Source organism: Rhipicephalus microplus, chromosome 9 (assembly GCF_043290135.1).
Source record: "Rhipicephalus microplus isolate Deutch F79 chromosome 9, USDA_Rmic, whole genome shotgun sequence".
NCBI lineage: Eukaryota > Metazoa > Arthropoda > Arachnida > Ixodida > Ixodidae > Rhipicephalus > Rhipicephalus microplus.
In genome coordinates this window covers 76,512,100-76,537,037 of record NC_134708.1, presented here as the reverse complement: position 1 = coordinate 76,537,037, position 24,938 = coordinate 76,512,100, and the positions used below count along the sequence as shown (strand labels likewise).

The window sequence follows — 24,938 nt, the reverse complement described above, 5'->3', positions numbered from 1 at the left end:
ACAAAAAATTATCCGCAAGTTAAGGGTGGCTGCCTGTAAGACAATACCCTTAATAGGGTTGCCTCCTTAAGAGGTGTCTTAAATATTGTGGACCTACTTTGTCCACATTGCATAGTTCATTTTCTATAACTTTATCAAGAGGTATATTTGGAGATTGTATTTGAGAACAGGTGTCTAGCAGTGAGAAAGTTTTTCACGGGCCCCTTGTCAATTTATACTGCTTTATTCTTCAAAAATTTAAATTAGTATACTATGGTGCAAAACCGAAAGTATGGATGTTATTGGTAAGGCAATTGTTAGTGACCTCGTATAAAATAACATTGTACCAGCCAGTGATGAGGACTGGTAAGACGTAATACTGGACCAGTCATCACCACTGACTGAAAGCTCGAATTGCGAGACATGAGGAGGGGTAAGAAAATAGTTAACAGTGCCTAGCGGTCTCTGTTGTAAAATATTTGGGCTTTGGTTTATCTGCACACAGATCCCGGAGAAACGAGGAGTAGCACCAGCAATAACAACAGCAGCTGGCTGGCTAAGCAGCAAAACCATAGGAGCAGTTTGAGCAAGAGCACCAGTTTTGTTGCTAGCAGCGGTGACAGCGCGCATTCTGCTAGCCGGTCCAGAAGTCTCAATGAGCAGCAGGGTCCCTCTAACGACAGTAGCTCAGGCCAGCCCTCACGCCATGCCAGCAGACGCCACTCTCACCATCATCACGAGCAGCAGCCGCACCAGCCTCCACCATCACTGATCGACAGCCAGTACAAGCACTCGTCGGCCTCCTCGTCATCCGCGGGAGCCGGTGCAAACAATGGGCACTTGTTCCGTTCTCTGGAGGACTCGAGCCACCCCCACCACTAGTCCAGGGGAAGCTCTCATGAGCGAGGTACAAACCACACCAACCTTGCACCTATTGCTTATTTATTTATTTATTTATTTATTTATTTATTTAGGAAAATACTGCCAATCTGAGTGCCGGACTTTGGGCAGGGTTGGGTGGTAGAATAGAAATAAGACAATGCAGGAAGTCGAAAAAGAATATTGATCAGTTGATACATCAGTATTAATTGTGTTTAATGGAAATGCATCAATTCTCACAGCAAGAAGCATGAATAGTAGTCCACAATCCCAAATATGACGTGCTATACAAATGAATACAAAAAACTGTGCGAAAGTAGTGCACAACAGGCTTTTTTGTGCATGTAGAAAGAAAAAAAAGTTGCAGCACCAAGCGCCTCTTGTAGTACACAGGTTGGAAACAGTGTAGAAATATACACCCGGCGTGGTAGTATGCAGGCGATCCTGATTGAACGGCCGACAGTCCAGAGGAAAGGCAGTGAATGGGCCAAGTGACTCTGAAGGAAGGCTAAATTGGAGGCGCTTGCAAGTTGCCAGAAAACATTGTATGTTGTAGTTTTAGCACACACTACAAACTCTATCAAGGTACTTTTAGAGGCACTCATTTGCCTCTTTCTAACTTCAAATCTTGCTAATCGGTTTCCTGTCCCCTTGCATTTTCCTTTACAACCATATACTTCAAAAACGTGCGAGACATACTGCGCATTGTTACAAAGACTTGATAAAGGACTGTTAAAACAGAAAAAAGTTTGCACAAGTGAAGTTTGCTTTTAAGCATTTTGGAACCGCGGTAAAACTGAAATTATTATTAAAAATTGCGTTTGGCTTGTTTTAAGGCCAGCAGCTGCTAGCAACACTACAGCAAAATATAGTGGTAGAATACTTCTGCCAAATATGGCAGCTTTTTGTTCCCATCTTCTATCTTATTCCAACTTTCGGTACTGGCAACAAAGATGCGTTGAATTGAAGCATGTTGACAGTTCAGGCTCTCAGTGCTATTTATTGAACCATGATAGTGCGAATGTTGAAAATAGCTCAACACACAGTAACCACCTTCTTTAAAGGTAAGTTAACTCTTCACTTGTAATCTGTGTGGTTTCCGGTAGTTTTCACGAAATCTTCAGCCTGCATGAACTTGCCAATTCTTTTAGGTCTGTAAGTGCTTATTTTTACTAGATAGGAAAGTTGCGTGAGCAGTATTGCTCCGAATTTTTTATTGGACAATGATTGCGTGAAAAGAGGTCGAGCAAATCATTTGCTGTATTAAGCTTTGAGACGAACGGCGAAAGGGACATTGATCTCTTCTAAGAGTTTAGGATTCGTCTCTTCTAAAAGTTTATAATTGAGTTCTTCATCAAAGCGCCTGCTTCATTTTGATTTTGATGTGTAGGAGGAAGGTTGTATGATGAATTGAAGAAGCAAATCTTTCTGGCCTGTATGGGTAGTACACATGAAGTTGGCTTTTCCTGACTCTTGGTAGTTGTGTTTGATCTAATGCATAGTGTTTCAGAGGACATGATCTTGTTAGTATACAAGAATGCTAAATTCTATTAATTATTGCACTGTGGCTTTTTAGGCCTTCTTTAATTGCTCATTTCCTCACTGCTGATTTCAGGGTGGCTAGAGGCTGCAACATCAACTTCCAAGGCAAGCTATTTACCACTTGCACGTTCAACTTCGTGTGCAGCCTTCACCATGAATCCCCCTTCCTCCACCCCGTGGCACCATCAAGTCAAAGACCTCCAAATGGCGTTGTCTTTCGACAACACGCCATGCGTTCACCTCCAGGATGCGAACAGCGAAACTGTTTAGCTTTAGCACAGTTCAAGTTATTTACAAATACTTCATAACTCATGTTACGCCACCTCATTCCGCCGTTTAAATGAATTAGTGCCTCGTTTCCGAATTCCAGCCCCCCTCGTCAGATAGTGAAGGGAGTATTTCTGCTGTAGCATATCTGGTAGCATGAGCTGGATAGCTGGCAAGGAAGCTTTTGCAATACTATTTTTGTAGGCCAGCTACGTATTTTAGAGTGAATGTACCATTCTAGGAGCAAACAGTTCTGTTGAAAAAGCTACACGAGAGCTACTGGTTGCTTTTGTAACAAAGGAAAGAAACTGATTTAATGTAGTGGAGGTATTTGCTAACGCTTTTCGCTCATCTGTACTTGCAAACACCGTAACTACCGTATCCGCTGTGGACGCAAAACGTAGCTGATGAATACGAAGAGTGATGATGCCATAGTACCGGTTCCGTTACTGTTGGACACGTTGCTGCCTCCGAGAGATGGCGCCACAAACAGATTTCTCTTAATCCTTGGAATGCGATTTCAAGGAGCCTGAAAACTCGTCAACCCCGGTGAGAGGACGGTGGTCTCCGACAGCGTTGCACTTCTCTCTCCATCTCACCGCGTTTGCGCCAGGAAAGGCTTGCTAGAGGCATTTGCGACCGCGCAGGTCAGTCCGAGCGACACCGTTATTTTTGTTACCAACACATACCCGTGAGTTGTTACACCGGTGCGAGGGCAGTGTCTAGACTGAGTGGAACCCTTTTGAAGAGGTCCGAAACTCTCCGATCCTAATAGAAAACAATCCAGGGATAGAAGCAAATATACGACCTGGACCTAAAGTCTGGTAGACACTGTTTAAATGTACTATCAATGCCAAAAATTGTTAATTTCTTCATAAAAACAGCTTTTTAAACTTTTCTAGTCAATGGTATTTCCTGTTACGTAATCCCTTCCCCGTGGTGAAATGTTTACAGTCAATTATCGAAGGCCACGTTGTCCAACAAGGTAGAAAACTACAACACACGTCTATTGCGTGTGTTCCAACGTACTTCATTGAAGTACCACCCAGTTTTTTATGCATAAAAGTACAGCGAAAATTATGGAAACTTCTATGACATATTCTTCCATAAAATCTGTTTCCCTGTTCTTATGTATGCCATTCTCTGAAATTCTGTTGTTGCAAGATTCCCGAGAGTGGTAATTCTATTTAACAGAAATCGCTGCGCTTTCATACTTTTAATTGTTCTTTGGACGAAGTCACTTTGTAACAATCCTATAGTGATCCGAACTCCTCTTTTTGTTGAATGTTTGCAGTCAGTTATCGAAGACCACGTTGTCGAGCTTGGTAGAAAACTACAACGCACGCCTATCGCGTTCCAACTTACTTCATTGAAGTACTGCCCCCCAGCATTTTACGCGTAAAAGGACAGTAAAAATCACGGGAACTTTTACGGGATATTCTTATATAAAGTGCATTTTGACGTTCTTACCGACGTGATTCTGTGAAAGCCTCTTGCTGCAAAATTCACGAGAATGGCAATTCTCTTTTAGAGACATCGCTGTGGTTCAATGTTGTTAACTCTTTTTTCAGACAGCATCCTTTTGTAAGGATCTTTTATAGTGATCCTATCATTTTTAATGCCATGTGCCAGCAAATGTATGTGTATTTGTGTTATGTTATGTGTGTCCTCCCACTATAATCTCTTTCATGCTCGCGGTATTACTAGTATGTAAGGTGGTGTTCGACTGAAGGCTTTGGCATGTGTAGACCCATAAGCTGTTTTATCCTTTTCATACGCCACCCATGAAAGACTCTAAACTCTTCTTTGACACAATATCATTGTAGTGTATTCAACATTGTGTTTTAGCAAAAGTAATCAGATAATACGCCGATTTATGCGTGTTATAGTGACTACTTCTAATTGATTTGTAAATAAATTTGCATTTTTATTCTGAAGTCACTTATTCTCCGTTTCTGCGTTAGTATATATAAAACAATTTCACAATGAGGTGGTCATATGTTCCTCCGCAGCGCCGTCTAGCGTCTGCCATGTTTCACCGACGTGTCGGTGAGTGGGGATCTGCGGCTGTGTATGCAGCGTATGTGGTCAGTACACAAGATATTGTTATCCTTCGCAGTACGCCATCAAAGCACGGCAACAATTCGTGATTACTGTAATAGCCTAGCTGCCAGCTAGGCTATTAAGCTCTGTAATAGCCTAGCTGCTGTAGCCTAGCTGCTGAGCACTGTAATAGCCTAGCTGCCAGCTTCAAACTGGCTGAAACAGAATGCAGCGGCCACGCACGAGATGTTCCCGCAATAGTGCCCAAGGAGTGGCGGAGCACATTAGGCAGGAGGTGAGTAGAATTTCGAATCATTCCTGAAGCAGCACGCGTAAACGCGTAATTGGATAGTATGTCTTGTTATAGCTGGCCTTGTGGGGTTCTGGGAGTATGCACTAGGGTTAAAATTTCGGACAACTCTCGAAGCTATAGGTGAAACGTGAATGGGGACGAGCGAATACGTATGCCATTGTCCAGTTGTACCCTTAGAGCGCGCATTGGTGTTTAAGGTGACTCTCGGGTTTCCTTGGCATGAGTTTTGAAGCTTAACGTAAACGTATAATCGCTAGAGGATCACCTGGTTCCGCTCGGAACGTTGCAATGCAAAGTTTATGGAACGAAGGAAGCACACGCACCGATGCATGTTTCGTTTCGTGTCGTCTTTTTAGTCAAAATGTTGTTTCTGATCTTTGGGTCGGATAACAAACAGCTGTACGATTGACGAGCTCGAACTACCGCGTAGAAGCAACACAAAGAAAAAACGAAAATAAACATCTTGCACATGTGAAAGCATGGCATGGAATGAGTTCGGTTCGGCTCGAGCATCCGCCTCTGGCGATAAGCGGAAGGTGACCCGTTTTTAATGACGTGGTCGCTTTTTTTGTTTGTTAAAGAATCATCACGACCAGCGCACGTGTTCAAGTTGCAACCTGGCGTTGACGATTTCGGGTCGATTATTCACGACACTCAGGTTGTCGCGATAAAAAGAGTGCTGTATTTATAGTACGCCCAAGCTATCAACGCAAAATTAACAAGTCGAGACGTGCCGTCGAAAAAAAAAACGTTAGAGGTACGTTGCTGAGTCGAAGAACACACGTACCGTGGGCCTTGCTGCAATGCCGTTTGGAAAGTGCTGATTCGATAATTCTGAAATTGCACGCGCTTTGTATTCGGTAGCCGCATACATTGTAACTCATGTGCTGTTGCATAGAAATGGGGTAAATAAAAATGGCAACCTATCCACGGGGTTAATGATGGAGAGTGGGGCGAAGCATCTGTCCGTTCATTCGTTCTCGCTTTCGTCCGTCCGTGCATCCGTCTTTGTGACCGCCCGTGCACCCATCCGCCGGCCCGTGCGTGCGTCTGCACGTGCATCCGTGCGTCCATCTCTGCGTTCGTCCATACATCCGCCCCTGCGTCCGCCCAAGCGTCCATCCGTCTATGCAGCCATCCTTGCGTCCGTCCATGCATCTGTCTCTGTGTCCGTTCGTTCATCTAGTCAACACTCCAAGTACCACCATCTCGCATCTTTTCATCATATATTCCGCATATAGAAGCACCGCCATCCAGCGGACATTCCAAGGACTCAACGAGACGTGGCACACGCACACTTTCTTCCGGCTTGCGCTTCGGGTCTACTTCCCACCTTTAACCACCTCGAGTTCATGGTATATACTAGTTCACTCTATTCATGGCACTGTGGCCCAACGCTCGCTAAACCTTTCTAAAACCAAGGAGGTTACGCCCAGCGAGTATAACGTAGCAACCCTTTCTTGTCAGATAGTGCTCAATGTACATGCCAATGGCTGCTAATGGGGAATGAGAGACAGGAGAATTCGACTTTTAGTTAACGCGCACGCTGCGAATTTTTTATTAGTCAACAACGCTCAGGAGAAATCTCCCACCGGCACCACCTTACAGCTCAAAGCGTAAGACATGTATACGCACTACGACGAGGGACGAACAGGTGCCGCTTTAAGGAGCTTCACCCCTAAAAATTGCTGGAGTGGAAGCTCCCGCAATGCTGAACGGCGTCGTAGTTGAGATCAATAGACATGCGACAATTCAATGTGTGTTCGGCCGCCTTTTCTGGTGTGCGGTCCATGCATGCTGATTTTCGGGGACAGGAAGTGCGATCATTCGTGTCCCATTGTGTTCTTTTGTACATGCATATGCCGCGTCAGCCATGTAATTTGAAGTAATGATTTCTTCACTACAACATATAGTCACGTATGTCGTGGCACGTAGATGTACCAATTCCTGTGTGTCCGTTAATAATAAAGCGTAATGATTTCTTCGTTTTTGTACGTAGTGTAAATTAACTTTTTCTAAACAGTATCCCAAGAAAGACTGTCGTCTTTAAAAACTGAAGCAACAGGCTTTGCTCACTGATGGTATATTATTGGGTCCTGAAATGGCTGTTAATCCAGTTCACGCCGAAGGAACCTGAACCTTAGTTGCCTCGACGTCAGCTGAATGCGCTTCGCAAAAGCATTTGAAAGAGTCAAAACAAGCTAAACGACACTGAGTGTGTCGGCTGGCAGCGGATCGAAACATTTACAGCGAAATGAAAGAGCGTGCGACCCATGAGAATGCATCGCCATCCTTTACCTGCTATTGACCACCGTATATATTGAAATGAAGATAATGTCAATAGGCTGCTGACAACTACGAATCGTTCGCACCTAAAAGTAACATAGAAAATTGATTAGGAACACATGGCAATTTGATAATACATTGTATAAACAGGATTTTGTTTTGTTTAGATGTATCATTGTACAAACAAGTATTCTCCGATCATCCGAAGAATACATTGTGGAGAAATATGGCTCCGACGAGGGCGTCCTTTTATGAAAGTGCAATAACGTGGCTGGCACAGTCTGTATACTACGGCAGAAAGTTATCCCGCAAACTAAACTATCTTTTCCTACACGCACAGCCTCTACGTACGTAGAATTAAAAATGTCTACCATTATCGCTGCACCGGAACGTAAACATTTTAGATGCGAAGGAGCTTAGGGTCGAGCTTAATCAGGTGTGCGGCGTGACCACCCTTACTACGCATGCACGTCTGCTACCCCTTTCTATATCCTCTCCTACGCTCTCCCCTATGTGGCCTCTCAACGACAACGCAGTCCTTCCACGCAACCAATGCTACCCATGCTGAAGAGGTGGCCATAGCTGTGGCTATATCACACGACAGTTCTCAAATTATATTATCAGACTCCAAAGGAGCTTGCCGGCACACGCTACCAACCTCTGCACATGCTACAAAGTGGAATGGATCGTACCCCTAGCTGCCAAAATTCTTAAATCTTGTCCGCGAGTAGGTTACCCCTGTCTGCGTTCAATATTCTGGACTCCTAGCCACCAGGGCCTCGCAGGCAATAAGGTGGCGCACGCTGCCGCCCGCACACTCATTCCCCTGGCCACGGCCTCGCCCACCAATGACCCCTGTGTTCCAGAAGAAAACGCTCCTCTCGTAACTGATAGAGAGATAATTACCCATTACCGAAACGCCCACCGCCGTTTTCCTCCGCCCTGCAAAGGACTCAGGAAGGCGGAAGAGAGAATTATTCTCCGGCTATTTACCAATACGTTTTTGTGCCCGGCAGTGCTTTAACACTTCGACTCTTCTTTTTCCGGCCTCTTCCAGTACTGTGCGAAGGTGGCTTACACCTACCACATGGTATGGGCATGCCAGCTCAATCCTTCTGTACCCCGAACACAAATACAACAAGAGAGGACTGGGAGGTGGTCTGCCCGGTTGCCAGGACCTTACGGCCCAACGAGCCATGGTCCAGAGTGCAGGACAGCGGCCACGACCAATGGGGTCCCTGACTAGAGACTCCACCTAATACTGCAGGGAGGCTGACCCACTAGAGGCTGGTCTTCTTGGCAACCTCTGTTTTTTTAAATAAATGTTTACTACTACTACTACTGCTAAAACTACGCTCCCTCCCCCTTCTCTCTCTCTCTCTCTTACTTACGGTATTTACTGCCCCTTTGCACACGCGTGTCTCTCCTTCTCTCTCCCCCCTACGCTCTCTTTCTCTCGCCCCGCAACGCCGACGAAGGCAGCGTCTGCTAGCGAGTTTTTTGCTTGAAAAGACCGACTGCTCGCGCAGTGGCACCGTTTGCTGGCCACGGGATCTTGACCTTGAAGGCAGTGTTGGTGGGATAGTCGTCTTGTGCGTTATTGAACAATGAAAATTCGCAGCGTGTGCGTTAATCAAAAGCAACTGCGGGTCTTTGTACGCAATCGGAGTCTTCTGTCTTTCAATGGCCGTGAAAGCAGCCATTGACATTTTCAGTAGTAACACCAGTTCATCACTGCGTGCTTTGCGGGTCCTCAGTTTTTTCTCTTGTGCAACACCACGATGAGCTCCAGCGTCAACGTCGCCGTCAGTGTAACAGTTAGCACCCTCTGCTCCGCATCATACGGTGGCCTTTAGCGGGAGATGGTGTAATAATTTAGGAGTGACGCTCCTTATGGTGCAAGCTTGTCTGCGCGGGCATATTAGCCACCCCTTATACTCGGAGTGCTCACTAGATGGCACTGCAGCGCTCGCTGCACTTATGGCTAGGTGGCATGAGCCACCACCCGATCTATAGGGCTCAGCCGGATACATCCATCCATCCGCTCTGTCACGTTGGAGACGCATGTTCTAGTGTAGTCCCGGTTGAGCTTAGGTGGACATACATACATACATACATACATACATACATACATACATACATACATACATACATACATACATACATACATACATACATACATACATACATACAGACAGACAGACAGACAGACAGACAGACAGACAGGCAGACAGAGCAAGCTCCTTCATCACAGCTCCACTTTATATGACACAACTCGATATGGCGTAATTCGCCACATCGAGTGGGCAATATACGGGGGTTAATGATCCCCCGGAGCTTCGCCCACTCTTCATCATTCACTTCGTGGATATGCTGCAGTTGTTTTGAATGCTGCTGTACAGAGCATTGCCACCTCGCCGAATAAGTTTGGTGTGGCGTCGTTGCGTGGACACCTTCTACTCATCCGAGCGAGCGTACGACGGTCCCAATGGCACCCCTCACCTTCCGCATTGCGGACGAGTCTCTCTCTCGGCACACCACGAAGCCACGGGATTCAGTGGAAAAACTTCAAAGTCACCAACCGTGCGCTCTGCGCGACGACCGCAGACACCATAGGAACACCGATAGTACTTATTTAAATATCTCTGTTAGTAGAGAGTTTTAGTACTGCGTACTCTGCGTACGTGGCGGCGTTGCGTACGTAAGGACGCCACGTTCTGCGTAGTGCGCATGCGCAGACCGCAAAGCGCACGTATCGCATTACGTACGCAGCCGCTACGTACGCACGCATGAGATGCGTGCGTGCGTACGTATGAGGTGAACGCGCCGCTCTCGAACAATTTCGCGAAAGCGCGAGACTTCGTTTTGCAAAATGGTGGCATCAAAGGCAAGCACCAACCGGCTCCGTGGCTTAAAATATGGCCATAATCGGGCTATAACACTTGGATTGGCTCACATTGGCTGTCAACAACACGTGCTTCTATTTTGATCCACCAGATGACGCAACACGCTTCACGCTCGTTACGCACGCGGGTACTACGGCGTACTAAAAGCCGATAAGTGGCAAACGACGCCACGTAACGCAAGGCGCTTGCGTGAGCGTACGTAGCACCATTCCGCAGTACTAAAACTCTCTAATACAAGAAGCGGCATAGCCCCGCCGCAGTGATCTAGTGGCTAAGGTACTCGGCTGTTGACCCGCAGGTCGCGGAGTCGAATCCCGGCTGCGGCGGCTCCATTTCCGATGGAGGCGGATATGTTGTAGGCCCGAGTGTTCAGATTTGGGTGCACGTTAAAAAAGCCCAGGTGGTCGAAATTTCCGGAGCCCTTTACTACGGCGTCTCTCATAATAATATGGTGGTTTTGGGACGTTAAAGCCCATATATAGGAAGAACCGGCATTTCTTGACGGGAGAATGCAATCTTGAATGTCCTGATTTAATAATCTCACGTCAAGCACAGGACGTGTCGAGGGCTCGGTTTGATTGGATTGGATAAACTTTTATTTGGTCCTCCAAAACACAGATCACTGTGTTGCGGGCAGCTCCCACGTGGGGACTGAGATGCCAAGATCCTCAGCCGCCTCGCGGGCTTGGTCAACAGCCCAGAGCTGATCTGGCAAGGATGAGCTGCGGATTGCCGCCTCCAATCTGGCAGAGGTGATGTTCGATATATGAGCGAATTTGGGACACTGCCAGAGCATATGTTCTAATGAAGCTATTTCCCCACAATGTGGACAAAGATTACTTGGGTATAGGTGAGGGTACATGATGCGTAACATTTTCAAAGTAGGGTACATTCGCGTTTGCAAAAGCCTTAAAGTAAGTGCTTGGGGCCGGGTTAGATTTTTGTGAGGTGGAGGGAAAATCCTCCTAGACAGGTAGAAATGTTTAGTGAGCTCGTCAATTGTTGTAAGAATTTCCTGGTTATCCCCTTTACCAGTAGAACGCATCCCCGGGGAGGCGCGGTTGGAGAGTTCTCGCGCCGCCTCGTGTGCTGCTTCATTGAGATTGGGAGGGGAATCGTTGATTTGCCCAAGGTGAGCTGGGAACCAACTCAGAAGATGATGCGTTATGTTCTTGCCTTGCAGTATTCTCAGCGTTTGCTCTGAGACCGTCCCCTTGGCGAACGCCCGTAGTGCTGCCATGGAATCACTGTAGACGACTTCAATGTTATCCATCTTGAGTGCTAAGGCGATGGCCACCTGTTCCGCAATAATTGGGTCTTTCGTCCTGACCGTCGCTGAGTTGACGACACGGCCAGCCCCATCGATTACCACTGCCACAAACGCTTTCCCATTGGCATAAGAAGCCGCGTCAAAAAATACGACTCCTCGTTTTTCGTTTGAGACTTGCCGAAGTATAGTCCTGGCCCTCGATACTCTTCTTCCGACGTTGTGTTCTGGATGCATGTTTCTTGGTACAGGAGACACCGTGATATTCTTCCTGATGTTGTCGGGGATATCATTGTAATTGTGCCTGATTGCCATTGGGTGTTGGCCCAGCTCCTGCAGGATCATTCTCCCCGACCTTGTTGTAGATAACCTTGCAAACTGTGCTCTCTCTTGGGCTTCTGCTATTTCTTCGAGTGTGTTGTGAATGCCAAGCTCAAGCAGACGCTCGGTGCTGGTATGTATGGGTAGGCCCAGGACCTTCTTGATAACTTTCCTGAGGAGCACATTCAGTGTCTCGGACTCTGCTCTTGACCAGTTGTGCATTGCTGCCTCGTACGTGAAGTGGCTTAGAACAAACGCATGCATACACCTGGTGAGGTTGTCTTCCTTGATCCCATTTCTTTTGTTGGCCACTCTGCGTATGAGGTGCACCGCACTGTCTGTTTTCCAAGTTAACTTGGCTATAGATTTGCTGTTGGCGCCGGTAGACTCTATCAGCATGCCCAGGACTTTGATGGAGTCGACCCTCTGGATGAAATCCCAGTGATTTGTACGGAGGTGGATGTCTATCTGGTTTAACGGTTTCCATCCCCTGGGCTTCGGTCCGCGGCCTGCAGTACGATACAGTAAAAGTTCTGATTTACTCGAGGAGCACTTGAGCCCAGAAGGACGAAGGTACTCTTCTACGGTGTCAATCGCCTCTTGCAGGGCGCTCTCAATCTGCCCCTCGCTTCCACCTGTGCACCAGATGGTAATGTCATCTGCGTAGATGCTGTGCTTCAGTCCTTCAATGCTCGATAATTTCTTTGACAGTCGAATCATGGCAATGTTGAACAGCATTGGTGAAATCACTGCCCCTTGCGGCGTGCCCCTTGCTTCTAGTTCGATTGCTGCGGTCTCGATATCTGCAATCTTCATCACGGCTTTCCGATCTGTAAGAAAGGACCATACGTAGTCATAGAAGGCTTTCCCCAGACCAAGCTCGGAAATTGCTTCGAGTATGAATGAGTGGTGGATGTTTTCAAACGCTTTTTCTAGATCTAGGCACAGAATGGCTGTCACGTCTCTCGTTTTGTTGTCGATGACCTGGTGTTTGATAAGCTTCAATGCATCTTGTGTGGATAGCCCTGCCCTGAATACAACCATATTGTGTGTATATATGTCGTTATCTTCCAAGTACTTGTTTATCCTGTGATGTGTGGCATGTTCTGCAACCTTGCCGATGCATGATGTCAAGGATATTGGCCTCATGTTGTCCAAGTTAGGGGGCTTTCCTGGCTTAGGAATAAGGATCGTCCTGGCCAGCTTCCACTGCTCTGGCACCCTGCCTTCTTTCTATGCTGCATTTATCATATCCTTCTGGGTTTCAATTGAATCATCATCAAGGTTACGAAGGGCCTTGTTTGATATACCGTCTGGGCCAGGGGCCGACCAGCCGTTGAGATCATGCAAGGCTCTTCTGATCTCCTCGATGTTAAAGTCGCCCTCAAGACCTGGATTGGGCCTGCCCTGGTACTGTCTACTTGGTGGTGCCAATCCTCTTTTGATTGGGAGGTACTTATGCACGAGCCGCTGCACAACTTGCTGTTCTGTAGTGCGCCCTATCTCTTTGTGCAAAATTCGAGCGATAACATGCTTTTGATTTGTTTTGGTGGTATTTTCGTTGAGGAGATGCTTTAACATATTCCACGTCTTGCCATAGCGCATCTGACCATCGACGGAGTTGCAGATTTCGTCCCATTGCTGCCTGGATAGTGCGCGACAATGTTCCTTGACTGATCTGTTTACCTCAGCTATCTTCTTCCTCAGTCTTCGGTTCAGGCGCTGACCCTTCCAACGGTTCAGTAGTGCTTGCTTTGCCTCAAGAAGATGAGCGAGCCGGCTATCCATTCTTTAAACCGGAAAATCTGTGGTAATGGTGGAGGAGACGGATTTGATGTCATCTTTAATCTCTTTGACCCACTGCTCTAAGCCTTGTATGTGGCCATCTTGTTCCCTTTCCATCCTTATCTTCCTGAACTTATCATAGTCTGTGAAGTGGAATTCTCTCTGCTTTTTGCGCTCCACAGAGTAGGTAGTGGCAAGAATGCAGTGGTCACTCCCTAGGTCTACAACAAGGTTCATCCACTGGGCCTTCTTGATGTTCCTTACAAATGTAAGGTCTGGGGTGGAATCCCTGCAGCAGGTACCAAGCCTTGTTGGTAGGCTGGGGTCTTTGATTAGGGTGAGATCAAGTTCACTGGCACATTGCCAAAGTCGATTTCCTTTCCCAGTGTTGTACTTGTAACCCCATGTATGATGAGGGGCGTTGAAATCACGTGCTATGACGATTGGACATTCCCCGGCGATATTAACAGCTTTATTTAGAACCGTCTTGAACCCTTGCTTTTGTTCCTTTGGACTGCTGTATAAATTAAGAATGAAAATGCTCTGACGGTTGCTCGTACCTGGCACAATCTCTACCATGACGTGTTCCGAACGGCCTGCTTCTATCTTGAGGTCGTGGGTTACGTGCGTTAGTTTGTTGCATACGAAGGTGCAGACTCCCCTCTCTTCAGTATCCCCTATTACAGGCCGGAATCAAGGCAACGTTGCTTGCGGTGAAAGGGTTTCTTGTAATATTATAATATGAGGTTTTTCTTGGCTGCTCCTGGTATACTGCTGTAGGGCTGCCTTCTTTTTGAGGTAACCTCTACAGTTCAATTGCGAGATACGAAACTCTTCACGTAGCGCTGTCATCATGGTTATTACATGGGCGGCCAGAGCCTGATGCTGCACCTGTCGACAGGTTTGGTACCACTAGTATTGGTGGCCGAAGGGGTGAGTTTGGTGCATGTGGAGGCCTTGCTGTATTGTGCAGATATGCTTCGACCTTTGTAATGCGCAAAGTCATATGCTCTTCCAGTGCCGCAACGCTTGACTGTAGCCTACCCATCTGCTCGCTAACATTGGCTACTACTTTGCTGAGCGTGTCAAAGACTTCTTTCATATCTGACATGGTCGTTTGGTTGGCTTCCACGTGTTCTGCCATGACTGCCGTCTTTTTGTGGTTCTCGAGTTCCCCACGTTTTCAGCCACAGGGACATCAACTGGCTGAGGAACAGTGTTGCCATCGCTGAACGTCAGACATCCGCTAAAAAGAAATGAGAAATCCGCCAGATTCCGCTAGATTCTAAAACATATCCGCTAAATTTCCCGCTAGGGCCTATTTTATTCAAAAAACACTGCAATTTCGTATGATAAATACCATTATCATTCTCAAAAGCTCCCCAAAACTTCGAGAGCTGAAATAACATATTGCCGCGAATAGTCGTTCAAGGAGTCTAACTAGAACACTTGAGGCTTCAGTGCTGCGGTCGTCGTCATTGGTGAACCTCATCACAGATGAGGCTAAAAGTTATAAATGTTCACACTGATAAAAAAAACTCACAGGTCAACGAAAAACACATCGAGGTCTTCGTCGCCACTGTTGTCGCCGGACACCATCTCCACAGGACCGCTGGTACTTGTTGAGGGACCAGACAGGTGACTTGGTTGCACATACGTTGCAGATGTCCAGATTGCACTAACAACTGCCGCGGAAAGTTCGTAATCAAAACAACTTTTCTGGTGTCGCTTCCACCCCGCTCTTACGACGAGGATGGCATTTGTTGTTTCAGGCTTCAGCTTGTTCCTCAGCTTGAACTTTACTATGTTGAGCTGACTAAATGTCCTCCGGAGCAAGTGAACAGGAGCCTCTGAAGTTAAACAATTTGCGCATTTTTAGAGAACACGGGAATGGTTTCTTGCAGGGCGATTTTGAATTGGTCTACTGCGTGAGGTATCCGTCAGAAATCCGCTATGTACAAAAATGGCCCGTCAGAAAATCCGCTAGCCGCTAGACTGATTTTTTTCCCGTCGAAATAAAATAAAATCCGCCAGATTTAGCGGGAAATCCGCTAAATTGGCACCACTGCTGAGGAATTGGCTGTGAAAACTGCGCGGTGGTTAGCTTAGTGAGAAGAATTTTTATTTCCTTTAACTCAGCTGATAGCCTCTCATTCGATTTTGTAAGTCTCGCGTTTTCTTGCTCTAGCTGTGCAATTCTATCATGCTCTGGCAGCTTACCTGTCATCACCCCTGCCGCGCCGTTGCGCACTCGCTCAGCCCAGCTGCCTTTCGAAGTAACTGCAGGCGTCCTCCCCGGGTGTGAGGCCATGATATCGAACTGAACGCCAGGCAGCTGGCCATTCGGGTGCCGCCCAGGCTGATCCCGACCCTGATGGTGACCTTGAGAACTCGAGCGCCCCTGTGATTGGGAGCGGGCCTTGGGTCTAGAACCTCTTCCGGAACGCGACCTCCCCCTGGAGTGGGGCCGCCTTTCCTGTTCCTGAGTAGTCTGGATGCTCTGGGTCCTGTAGGCTGGAGTAAGCTGCTTGTCGTTGATGTCTGGACTCGATGTGATTAATGCGTCCCGGGCTTCTGCGGCTGCTCGCGATCTTTCCCAACGTCTGCGTCTGACGACGTATGACACTAAGCACCTGTTCTTGCACTCTTTGTCTGCCGTGGGATGGTGACCGTCACACAGCCTGCATTTGGATTGCACTGGTGCAGGCTATCTGGGTTCTTGATCTCGCAGCCTCTGCAGATGGTTTAGGTGGGTTCGGACAGACGTCAGACCGATGTCCCAGCTTTCCACAGACGTAACAAATGTCGATGTTCTTGCGGTAAAGGGAGCACTGCAAAAGTGAAGGTCCATATCTCACGAATCTGGGCACCTTGTGTCCTTCGAACGCTATGATGATTGTCCTGGTGTCCTTGATTCTCTTGACCTGCAGCGCGAGCGGGTTGTTCGCGTTCACAATCTTTCGGGTCAAAATGTCCTGAGTATTGCTTACGGGGATCCCGCGAATCACTCCTTTACAAGTATCGTGGGTAGCCGTGGCGTACGCGCTAACCTCGAAAACTCAGCCTCCAATGTCAATTTGCTTGACCTTGAGGTATCTTGAAGCTCTGTCTTGGTCCGGAGTGCTTGCCATCATAATGTTCTGCCGCAAGTTGGAACAAATGATGTCCTGCATGGCCTCCTCCTCTTTGATGCCGGCCGCCAGTACTATCGCGTCTGCCACGGCTCCAGTGCCGATTCTCGTAATATTTAATCCTCCACGTGGTCGTAGCACAATTTTTCTGAAGTCCTTGGGTATTGGCGGCATGCGTCCAGCTCGCACGATTGTATGTTGGTATCATACCTACTACGACTGGCTCGAGCGTCTCCCGCAATGCCAGCCTTGGTCGAACCCTTGGCAGCAGGAACGCTAACCGCGGCTTGCTTATTCCTTGAGCGTCTCGTTTCGGCTTCCTTCCAACCCATGTCTTCCGTGCAATCCTCTGGAGAGATGTCCTCTCTCTCTACTTGGTATTCCATTCTCAGTTGCAGGTTCTGGAACGCGCAGAGCGTTGAGTCACGCTGGCGCCGGGTCGGCGCATCGGCGACAATCGCCTCCTTGGTTGTTAGGCTTAAATCCCCCGGTGGCGTTGCCGTATAAAAATGCCCCCAAAATGGTTTAAAAGTCCACTCACCAGCACAAAGGTGGTATCTGCTGATTTCTTGAGAATTTAGGCACACGATGGGACTGAAAACTCGGCGACAAATTCGTAAATACCACAGGGAAGCATTCTTGAAAGCAGGAGCCGATCTTCGCACGTCCGCACTGGTCGGCACCAAGGAGGATTAAAGAAAAATTCCTGGAGTGGAAGCTCCCGCAATGCCAGTGCCAGCAGAAGTGAAGCCACCTTTTGCCACTGCCAAGATGGCGGAAACATGTTTTTTTTCTGATAGTGCCCACTTGAAGATCAAGTGGCTTTGATATTCTATGTAAATGCTTCGTTAGTTCTATATTAAAAGACATTTGTTTCCGACGAAATAACACACAGAAACGAGCATGGATAACTTAATCTTCAAAGTACTTTGCCTCCAATCAGAGGCTCACTAAGGAAAACTAGTAACTGTAAGACGCACTTGGAGCACTGATTGATTGATTGATTTGTGGTGTTTAACGTCCCAAAACCACTATATGATTATGAGAGACGCCGTAGTGGAGGGCTCCGGAAATTTTGACCACCTGGGGTTCTTTAACGTGCGCCCAAATCTGAGCACACGGGCCTACAACATTTCCGCCTCCATCGGAAATGCAGCCGCCGCAGCCGGGATTCGATCCCGCGACCTGCGCGTCAGCACCTGATAATATTCTGCAAAGGGCTTCACCCTATAGTTCAGGGTGATGGCGCAGAGTTTTTCAAAGCACTGGGATTTAGGGACAGCGAGGGCAAAATAGATATTAAGTGGGTAGAAATAACTAGAAGGAGGTTACCTGATTGGTGGCTAAAATCAAGGCACGAGTGAAAATTAAAACCTTCACTGCAAAGTTCTAGTCCTCAACTTCACTATTTAAAGAAAAAAAGGTAAATCTAGTTGTTTGTTCATAAAGTATTAGTGCTAGGTGGTGTTAGCCGCCACCCGATCTAAAGGATGCAGCCATATCAATCCATCTATCAGTCGAATATATAATGAAAAGATGTGAGATGGTGGTAGTTAGAGTGTTCACTGGATGGACAGACAGATGGACAGACGTATAAACGGACGGACAAATGAATGCATAGATGGACGGACGGTCTGACGCGCGGACGGACGGATGGACGCACAGATGGATGGACGCACGGATGGAAGCAAGAACGAACGGACGGACGAGAGCGCGGACGAGCTTAAAGATGCTTCGCCCCACTCATCATCATGCAGTCAGTGGATATGGATAGAATAACATTTAATAATGTCCTGTGCCTAGATACACGGGCTGGATATATGCTTACATATATCCAGTGCCGGCATATAAGGGGTGCCCTGTGAACAGTTTTGCAACCCGAACAGTAGCTTTTTACTAGCAGACGCTGCCTGCGTCAGCCTTGCGAGGCGAGAGAGACAGAGGGGAGAGGGACTAATGTCACAAGACGGGAGACGCGAGCATGAGCAGTGAGGATGTAGACGACACCGCCGACGCCGGATTAGCGAATTGATTGATTTGATTTTTGGGGTTTAACGTCCCGAAACCACCATATGATTATGAGAGACGCCGTAGTGGAGGGCTCCGGAAATTTTGACCACCTGGGGTTCTTTAACGTGCACCTAAATCTGAGCACACGAGCCTACAACTTTCGCCTCCATCAAAAATGCAGCCACCGCAGCCAGGATTTGATCCCGCGACCAGCGAGCGGGTCAGCAGCCGAGTACTTTCAGCCGCTAGACCACCATGGCGGGGACCGGATTTGCGAAAGGTGAGACTATAAAATGATCCGCATTAGGAAAATTATTGCTACATGCTCGTATATTATTAGGATTGCTGCAAACGACCCTGGATTACAACGCAATACATAGTTTTTACACAGGTGTAAAGTGGTTCTAGGTCAGAAATTATATTATTATCATTTATCTGTAGCCTTTCAGTACTGAATAACGCAAAAAGCATATTTGGAGTGACAAATGTCTAGTTTATCATTACGTGCCCCTTCGCGGTGGTCTAGTGGCTAAGGTACTCGGCTGCTGACCCGCAGGTCGCGGGCTCGAATCCCGGCTAAGGCGGGTGCATTTTCGATGGAGGCTAAAATGCGGTAGTCCCATGGGCTCTAATTTGGGTGCACGTTAAAGAACCCCAGGTGGTGGAGATTCCCAGAGCCCTCCACTACGGTTTCTCTCAAAATCATATGACGGTTTTGAGGCGTAGAACGCCACATATTAATCAAATAAATCAGTTTATCAACATGCGAACGTTCCCAGACAAGTCGGCAAACTTATGAAATGTTTGTTCTTGCATACTAGAAATGATATGGTTGACAATAATTGGCATATCCTTTCAATACTATTTTAATATTTCTTGTTTTGATAAAATGTCAACCTAATGTCACGTTATTTTATAACGAATTGAACGTATGCCCTGATTACACCGGACGTTACATTGCGTTTTGCTTTCATTCATTTCAGGCTCATGACATTATTCAAGGAGTTGTACAATGATATCATCTCACATTGCTTATTGATGCATTTTTCTGTAATGATAAGATTATGTCGTGTTTCCGCTTTCTAATTTCTGAAACGGTCCTTCTTGTCTTTTCGAATACGGCTGACATACCAAAATTGCGTGCGTCTTTTGTAGGCGTCCAGGCGTCCAGGGCGTAGTGAAGCAATCAGAAGGTATACTATAGTTTTGACCGCAGAATCCTCGGCCATCATGTTTTGTTATGATTGCAAAATCAAGCTTAATTCTTTTTAAGGCCCCATACGATGTGGACGTGGGAAGCCGCGAAAGACAAATGAAGTGAAAGAGGTGGATCGTTCAGACCTTGCATGTAATCTTGTGATTGCTTGACACAAACCTTGAGCGTACAGGCGCAGAGGAAAGCAACGTGTCGCTTTCACCGCTCCTGGAGTAATATTATTCAAGTTAGTTTTTTCGCACCATATGTCGGGAAAAAAATTGTCAGATGAAGGCTAGCTATACTTCCGCCCAATTTGAAGGACGGTTTACAGAACTTCAAACGGGGCAAGTGGTTGTTCCTTCCTTCCTTCCTTCCTTCCTTCCTTCCTTCCTTCCTTCCTTCCTTCCTTCCTTCCTTCCTTCCTTCCTTCCTTCCTTCCTTCCTTCCCTCCTTCCTTCCTTCCTTCCTTCCTTCCTTCCTTCCTTCCTTCCTTCCTTCCTTCCTTCCTTTTTTCCTTCCTTCCTTCTCATTTTCTTACTTTCTTCCCGTCTTTCTTTCATTCCCTCTCTCTCTCTTCCTTCTTTCCTTCCTTTTGTTTCTCTTTTTGTCCTTGTTTTTGGATTTTTCTTTTTATTCCTTTCCTCTTTTATTTTTTTCTTCCTCATTCCCTCTTTCTTTGTTCCTTTCTATTTTTCCTTCCTTTCTTTATTTTTCTAAAATTCTTTCTTCCTTTATTTCCTGTTCTTTTTCTTGCTCTTTCTTTATTTCCTTCTTCAAAATACGTGGAAACATACAAATGAAAACAAGAAGCGGAAACACCAGTGAACGCCAAAGCTGCTTCGCATCCCTACATGGTTACTTTTAGTGGGAGTTGGTGTAATTTTTTTTATTACAGCAAAGCTGTACATGCCTAGAAAAAAATCTGAATCGGTGTTACGAGCGGTTCCCATTGGCTGTGCTATCAGTTACGTCATTCTCAGTGTCGTATCCAAGCACGCGTGCCATCGGCTGCGTTGTGAGTGATGTCTATTCCGTCGCAGCTGTGGCGCTCAGCAAGCGCGCGTCAGTTTCTACTCAGAGCTTCCACATGGTTAAGCCACAGACCACTCCAGCAGAGCTCTGACAGTGGAAACTTGAGAGAGCTCGCATTCGGCGGACCGGTGGAGCAGTCCGGGCACAAAAAACGGGCTAGGGAGCTGGAGTGCCGGCAGCAGCAAATCCGGCAGCCTATATACCGATAATCCGGCAGCGTTCCAAGTCGTCAACGAAAATGCAAGTGCCGGTGGCGGGAATTCCCTCCAAACTACACCACCGAGTTGGCTCACGATGTCAGAAGCTTGCAACAACGTCGCGCCGAAGAAGCAGCTTTGCGGGCACAACAGCGTCAGCGTGATTGAGGGAGAGCGTTCGCGAACGCCCGCTTTCGGTGGGAGTTTATCTAACGGTACTTTGGCGGCGGCTGTGACCGCCTGTAGTCGAGAACAAGCACAGAGATTAATACACTGCTTAACTGATTTACCCGCTCATGACATTCTTTTATGGCTGTGATCATGCGAGGCACAATGTGTGGCGTGTGAAATAAACACTGTGGTAATTCCAACGTGTGCCTAACTTCATTAAGCAGCACGAACATGTATTCAATGATTGTGAAGGCCTTCAGTGCAGCGTCACGTTGAAGCCACTGCTTAACACAGGGGACGCGCCTTATTAAAAAGCAAAGCCACTTAATCAATATTTGTGAAAGGCTTCGGTGCAGTGTCGGGTAGAACCCGGCGTTTAACACTGAGAACGCCCGTGTCAGCATTCGCTGAATCTTTAAAAGTGCTGAGGCGACGATTTTTCACATTTAAAACTTCATGGCAAAAATTTTTCGCCACTCACCCAGATTGGTTGTGTGTGCTAAGAAATGGTGGACGATTTAGAGTATTACATGTCCTCTGCTATATGGAAGAGCAGTGTGCTATTTCGGCTAAAATTATGGCACCACAATGTCGTTGAAACAGGGGGTTGGGGTAGAAAATTGGTTAGCAATTTAGAGTACTCGGTACTCTACTATGCGAGAGAATTAAGCTGTCCCGTGGCCTAGAAGAGACCACTTTGCATTGAAGCGTTTAGCCGTAGCGACGGAACAGCGAAAAATCGTTGGCAGGGGTCAATGAAGCCAGCTCCCTAAAGATTATGTGGTTAGCCTCATTCGTTGCATTAACAGAACCAGCACAAGTTCATCTATCACTAATCTATAAAATATGAGTCTAACTTTTGCGGAAACATCGTTGTGACAAAACATCAGAATGAATCGGTGGAACGAACAGTAAACTGTATATCAAAAGTTGAAACGCACAGTGTTTTTTTTCCTTTTGAGCATAATAATGACGCGAAAAAGCACGTGCATTATCCTGCAATACGGCATAATTCAGCAGTCTTTTTCATGGTTGCTTCAAGAACGAGTTTTATTATTATTATTATTAATTTTATTATTATTATTATCATTATTATTTATTATTATTATTGTTATTTGATTTGCATACACAGATACACAAGGACACAGAGGAAAGTGGGAGAGAGCAAGCTGGCAACTGCCACCTGGAGGGGCACAACGCCCGTTCACTCTTTCGGGAGGAGGGAAGAAATGGAGGATATGAAGATTAGAGGGGAGAAAGAGGAAGGAAGATGAAAAAGGGGAAAAAAGACGAAAACTTCGACGAGTATGAGTAAAAAACATACATAAAACTTGAAACCCCGGCTGCAGTGGCTGCATTTCCGATGGAAGCGAGCATGCTGTAGACCCGTTGGCTCAGATTAAGGTGCACGTTGAAGAACCCCAGGTGGTCTACACTTCCGGAGCCCTTCACTACGGCGTCTCTCATAATACTATAGTGGTTTTGGGACGTTAAACCCCACATATCAATCAATCAACTCTAAGCTTGAACAACAGCGCTCGGGAACTACGAGGCAAGCCAGGGTCACGAATACGGGGAGGGAACGAACCATTCGCCGCACGCTGGTCTGGGCGCTGCTTTAGGAGGTGTCGGCGTATAAGCAGATGAGCGTTGTCCACCGTACATAGAATTCCCGGACAGTCACAGCCATCATGGTTGCATGACGAAATAAGGTGATCCGCTTCTTCATTGCCCGCAATACCCACGTTTGAAGGTATTTACTGTGCCGCTAGACATACCCTACGTGACAGAATATTGTTCCATGATGCTGCTCAGAATAAGGCTGTCGGTTTTCTTGCTGGTGAGTCTGCTAAGGGCACCACGAGAGCCGGCGAGGATGACAAGCTTCGATGCTGCTAACCCTTCTTGTACGTACTTAAGAGCGACATCAATTGCTGCTAGCTCGGCCGTCACAGACGATGAGGGATACCGTATTTTAAACAAGCGCCTGATATCGGTTGAAGGGCAGAAGAAAGCTGCAGAAGCGATCAGGCCATCGCTGCGTACAGAAGCGTCCGTAAATACTTTTGCATAGTCTTCGAAGTTTTCAAATAAGTGTGAATAGGCTAATTGGTATAGTTCCGAAACAGGTTGGTCACACTTTTTGCGTATTCCTGGAATTGACAGATGGGTAGGGAAGGCACATGGCCTGTTCTCTTTCGATGTTGGCAACTCAATAGTTTCGCCGGAATTGCCAGTAATGTCATTGAACAAAGCCGCCATTTTACCCATCCGAGAAAGTGGGCGCTGTAACAGCCTGTTAAGGAGTGTCTTGCCATGCGGGGCTCGGTTCAGACGCTCGATATGATGTAGCGCTCTCTGGTCAGCTTGCAGCCTTAGCGGCAACTGGTGTGTTTCAGTCAGTAGTGGGATGCATTGTGCTTCACGAGGTAAGCCAAACAGTACTCGGAGGGCAACACGATGATCTCGTTCTCGCTGAGACATTAAAGGAGGCGGAACTTTCAAGACTGGCAAGGCATAGATCACGAAAGAGAGTACAGCTGATTGGTAAACCTGTAGTGCCATCGTTTGATCAATGTCCTCACCCCTAGCAGTAAAGGCGGCTACATACTTGAACAGGGACAGCAATTTTCGCCTAAAAGTTTTAGCAGCAAGGCGCCAAGAAAGGCGATCATCGATGATTACACCCAGGTAGCGATGTTGGTGTACCCACTGTATCGGTGTGTCTCCGAGGTAAAGCCTGCTAAGGCTTCGACGAGCGCGTTGCCTTGGATGATACGTGATCGCAGATGACTTCGCAGGTAAAACCTGCAGGTCAACTTCCACCAAGTATTCTGAAGTTGAATTCAGAGCTTGCTGCAATATACCACGAAGACGTGGACCATGGTATGACGGACAACTGACCCAGAGTGTGATGTCATCAGCATAAATCGCTATGCCTATAGAAAAGCCACATTCTTGCAGTAATCGGCCTGGAAGTCCGGCAAGTACGCTGTTAAAGAGAAGCGGTGACAAGACGCTGCCTTGCGGGATGCCACATTTAACAGCGCGAGGTTGACTCTGTACTTCTCCAATGCGCACTTTCATTCTGCGCTCAGAAAGAAAATCACAGAGGAAGTGTAACAGAAGCCCTGAAATTCCTCCATTCATCAGTGCACAAATAATTGCCTTATTTGGCAGCGAGTCAAACGCTTGCTGTATGCCAAGAAATAAAACATACGCTGAATGTTTGTTTGCTCGAGCAGATACAAACGATGATACAAGATCTGCTATGCTGTCGAAGGCTGAACGGTGGCGACGAAATCCGCTCATGACACCAGGAAAGAAAGTGAGCTCCTGTAATCTGGCGTCCAGGCGAAACAGCACCATACATTTCATCAGCTTCATAACATTATAAGTTAGTGACATCGGCCGGTATGACTTCAACAGTTGTGCAGAGCGACCAGGCTTTGAAATTCGCTTCACCACAGACGGTTTCCATTCAGCAGGAATCAGACTCATTTGCCACACTTTGTTGTATTCGTCCAGGATACTTTTATGAAAGACTTCATCAATGTTTCGCAAGGCTTGGTGCGTAACAGCATCTTCGCCTGGGGCAGTGCGGCGGTAAC

The 24,938-nt window shown here is 46.9% G+C and overlaps 1 protein-coding gene across 4 annotated transcripts in view; it reads left to right on the top strand.

Moving 5' to 3' along the window:
• Window positions 1–24,938, top strand: part of LOC142771907 (uncharacterized) — a 129,563-nt gene that overhangs the window by 77,287 nt on the left and 27,338 nt on the right. For all 4 annotated transcript variants that reach the window (XM_075873891.1, XM_075873892.1, XM_075873889.1 and 1 more), the window contains 2 exons: window positions 485–886; window positions 2,474–5,005. In XM_075873891.1, coding sequence (XP_075730006.1) covers window positions 485–861 — 377 coding nt within the window. In that variant the 3' untranslated portion in view covers window positions 862–886; window positions 2,474–5,005. The remainder of the gene's footprint in view (window positions 1–484; window positions 887–2,473; window positions 5,006–24,938) is intronic.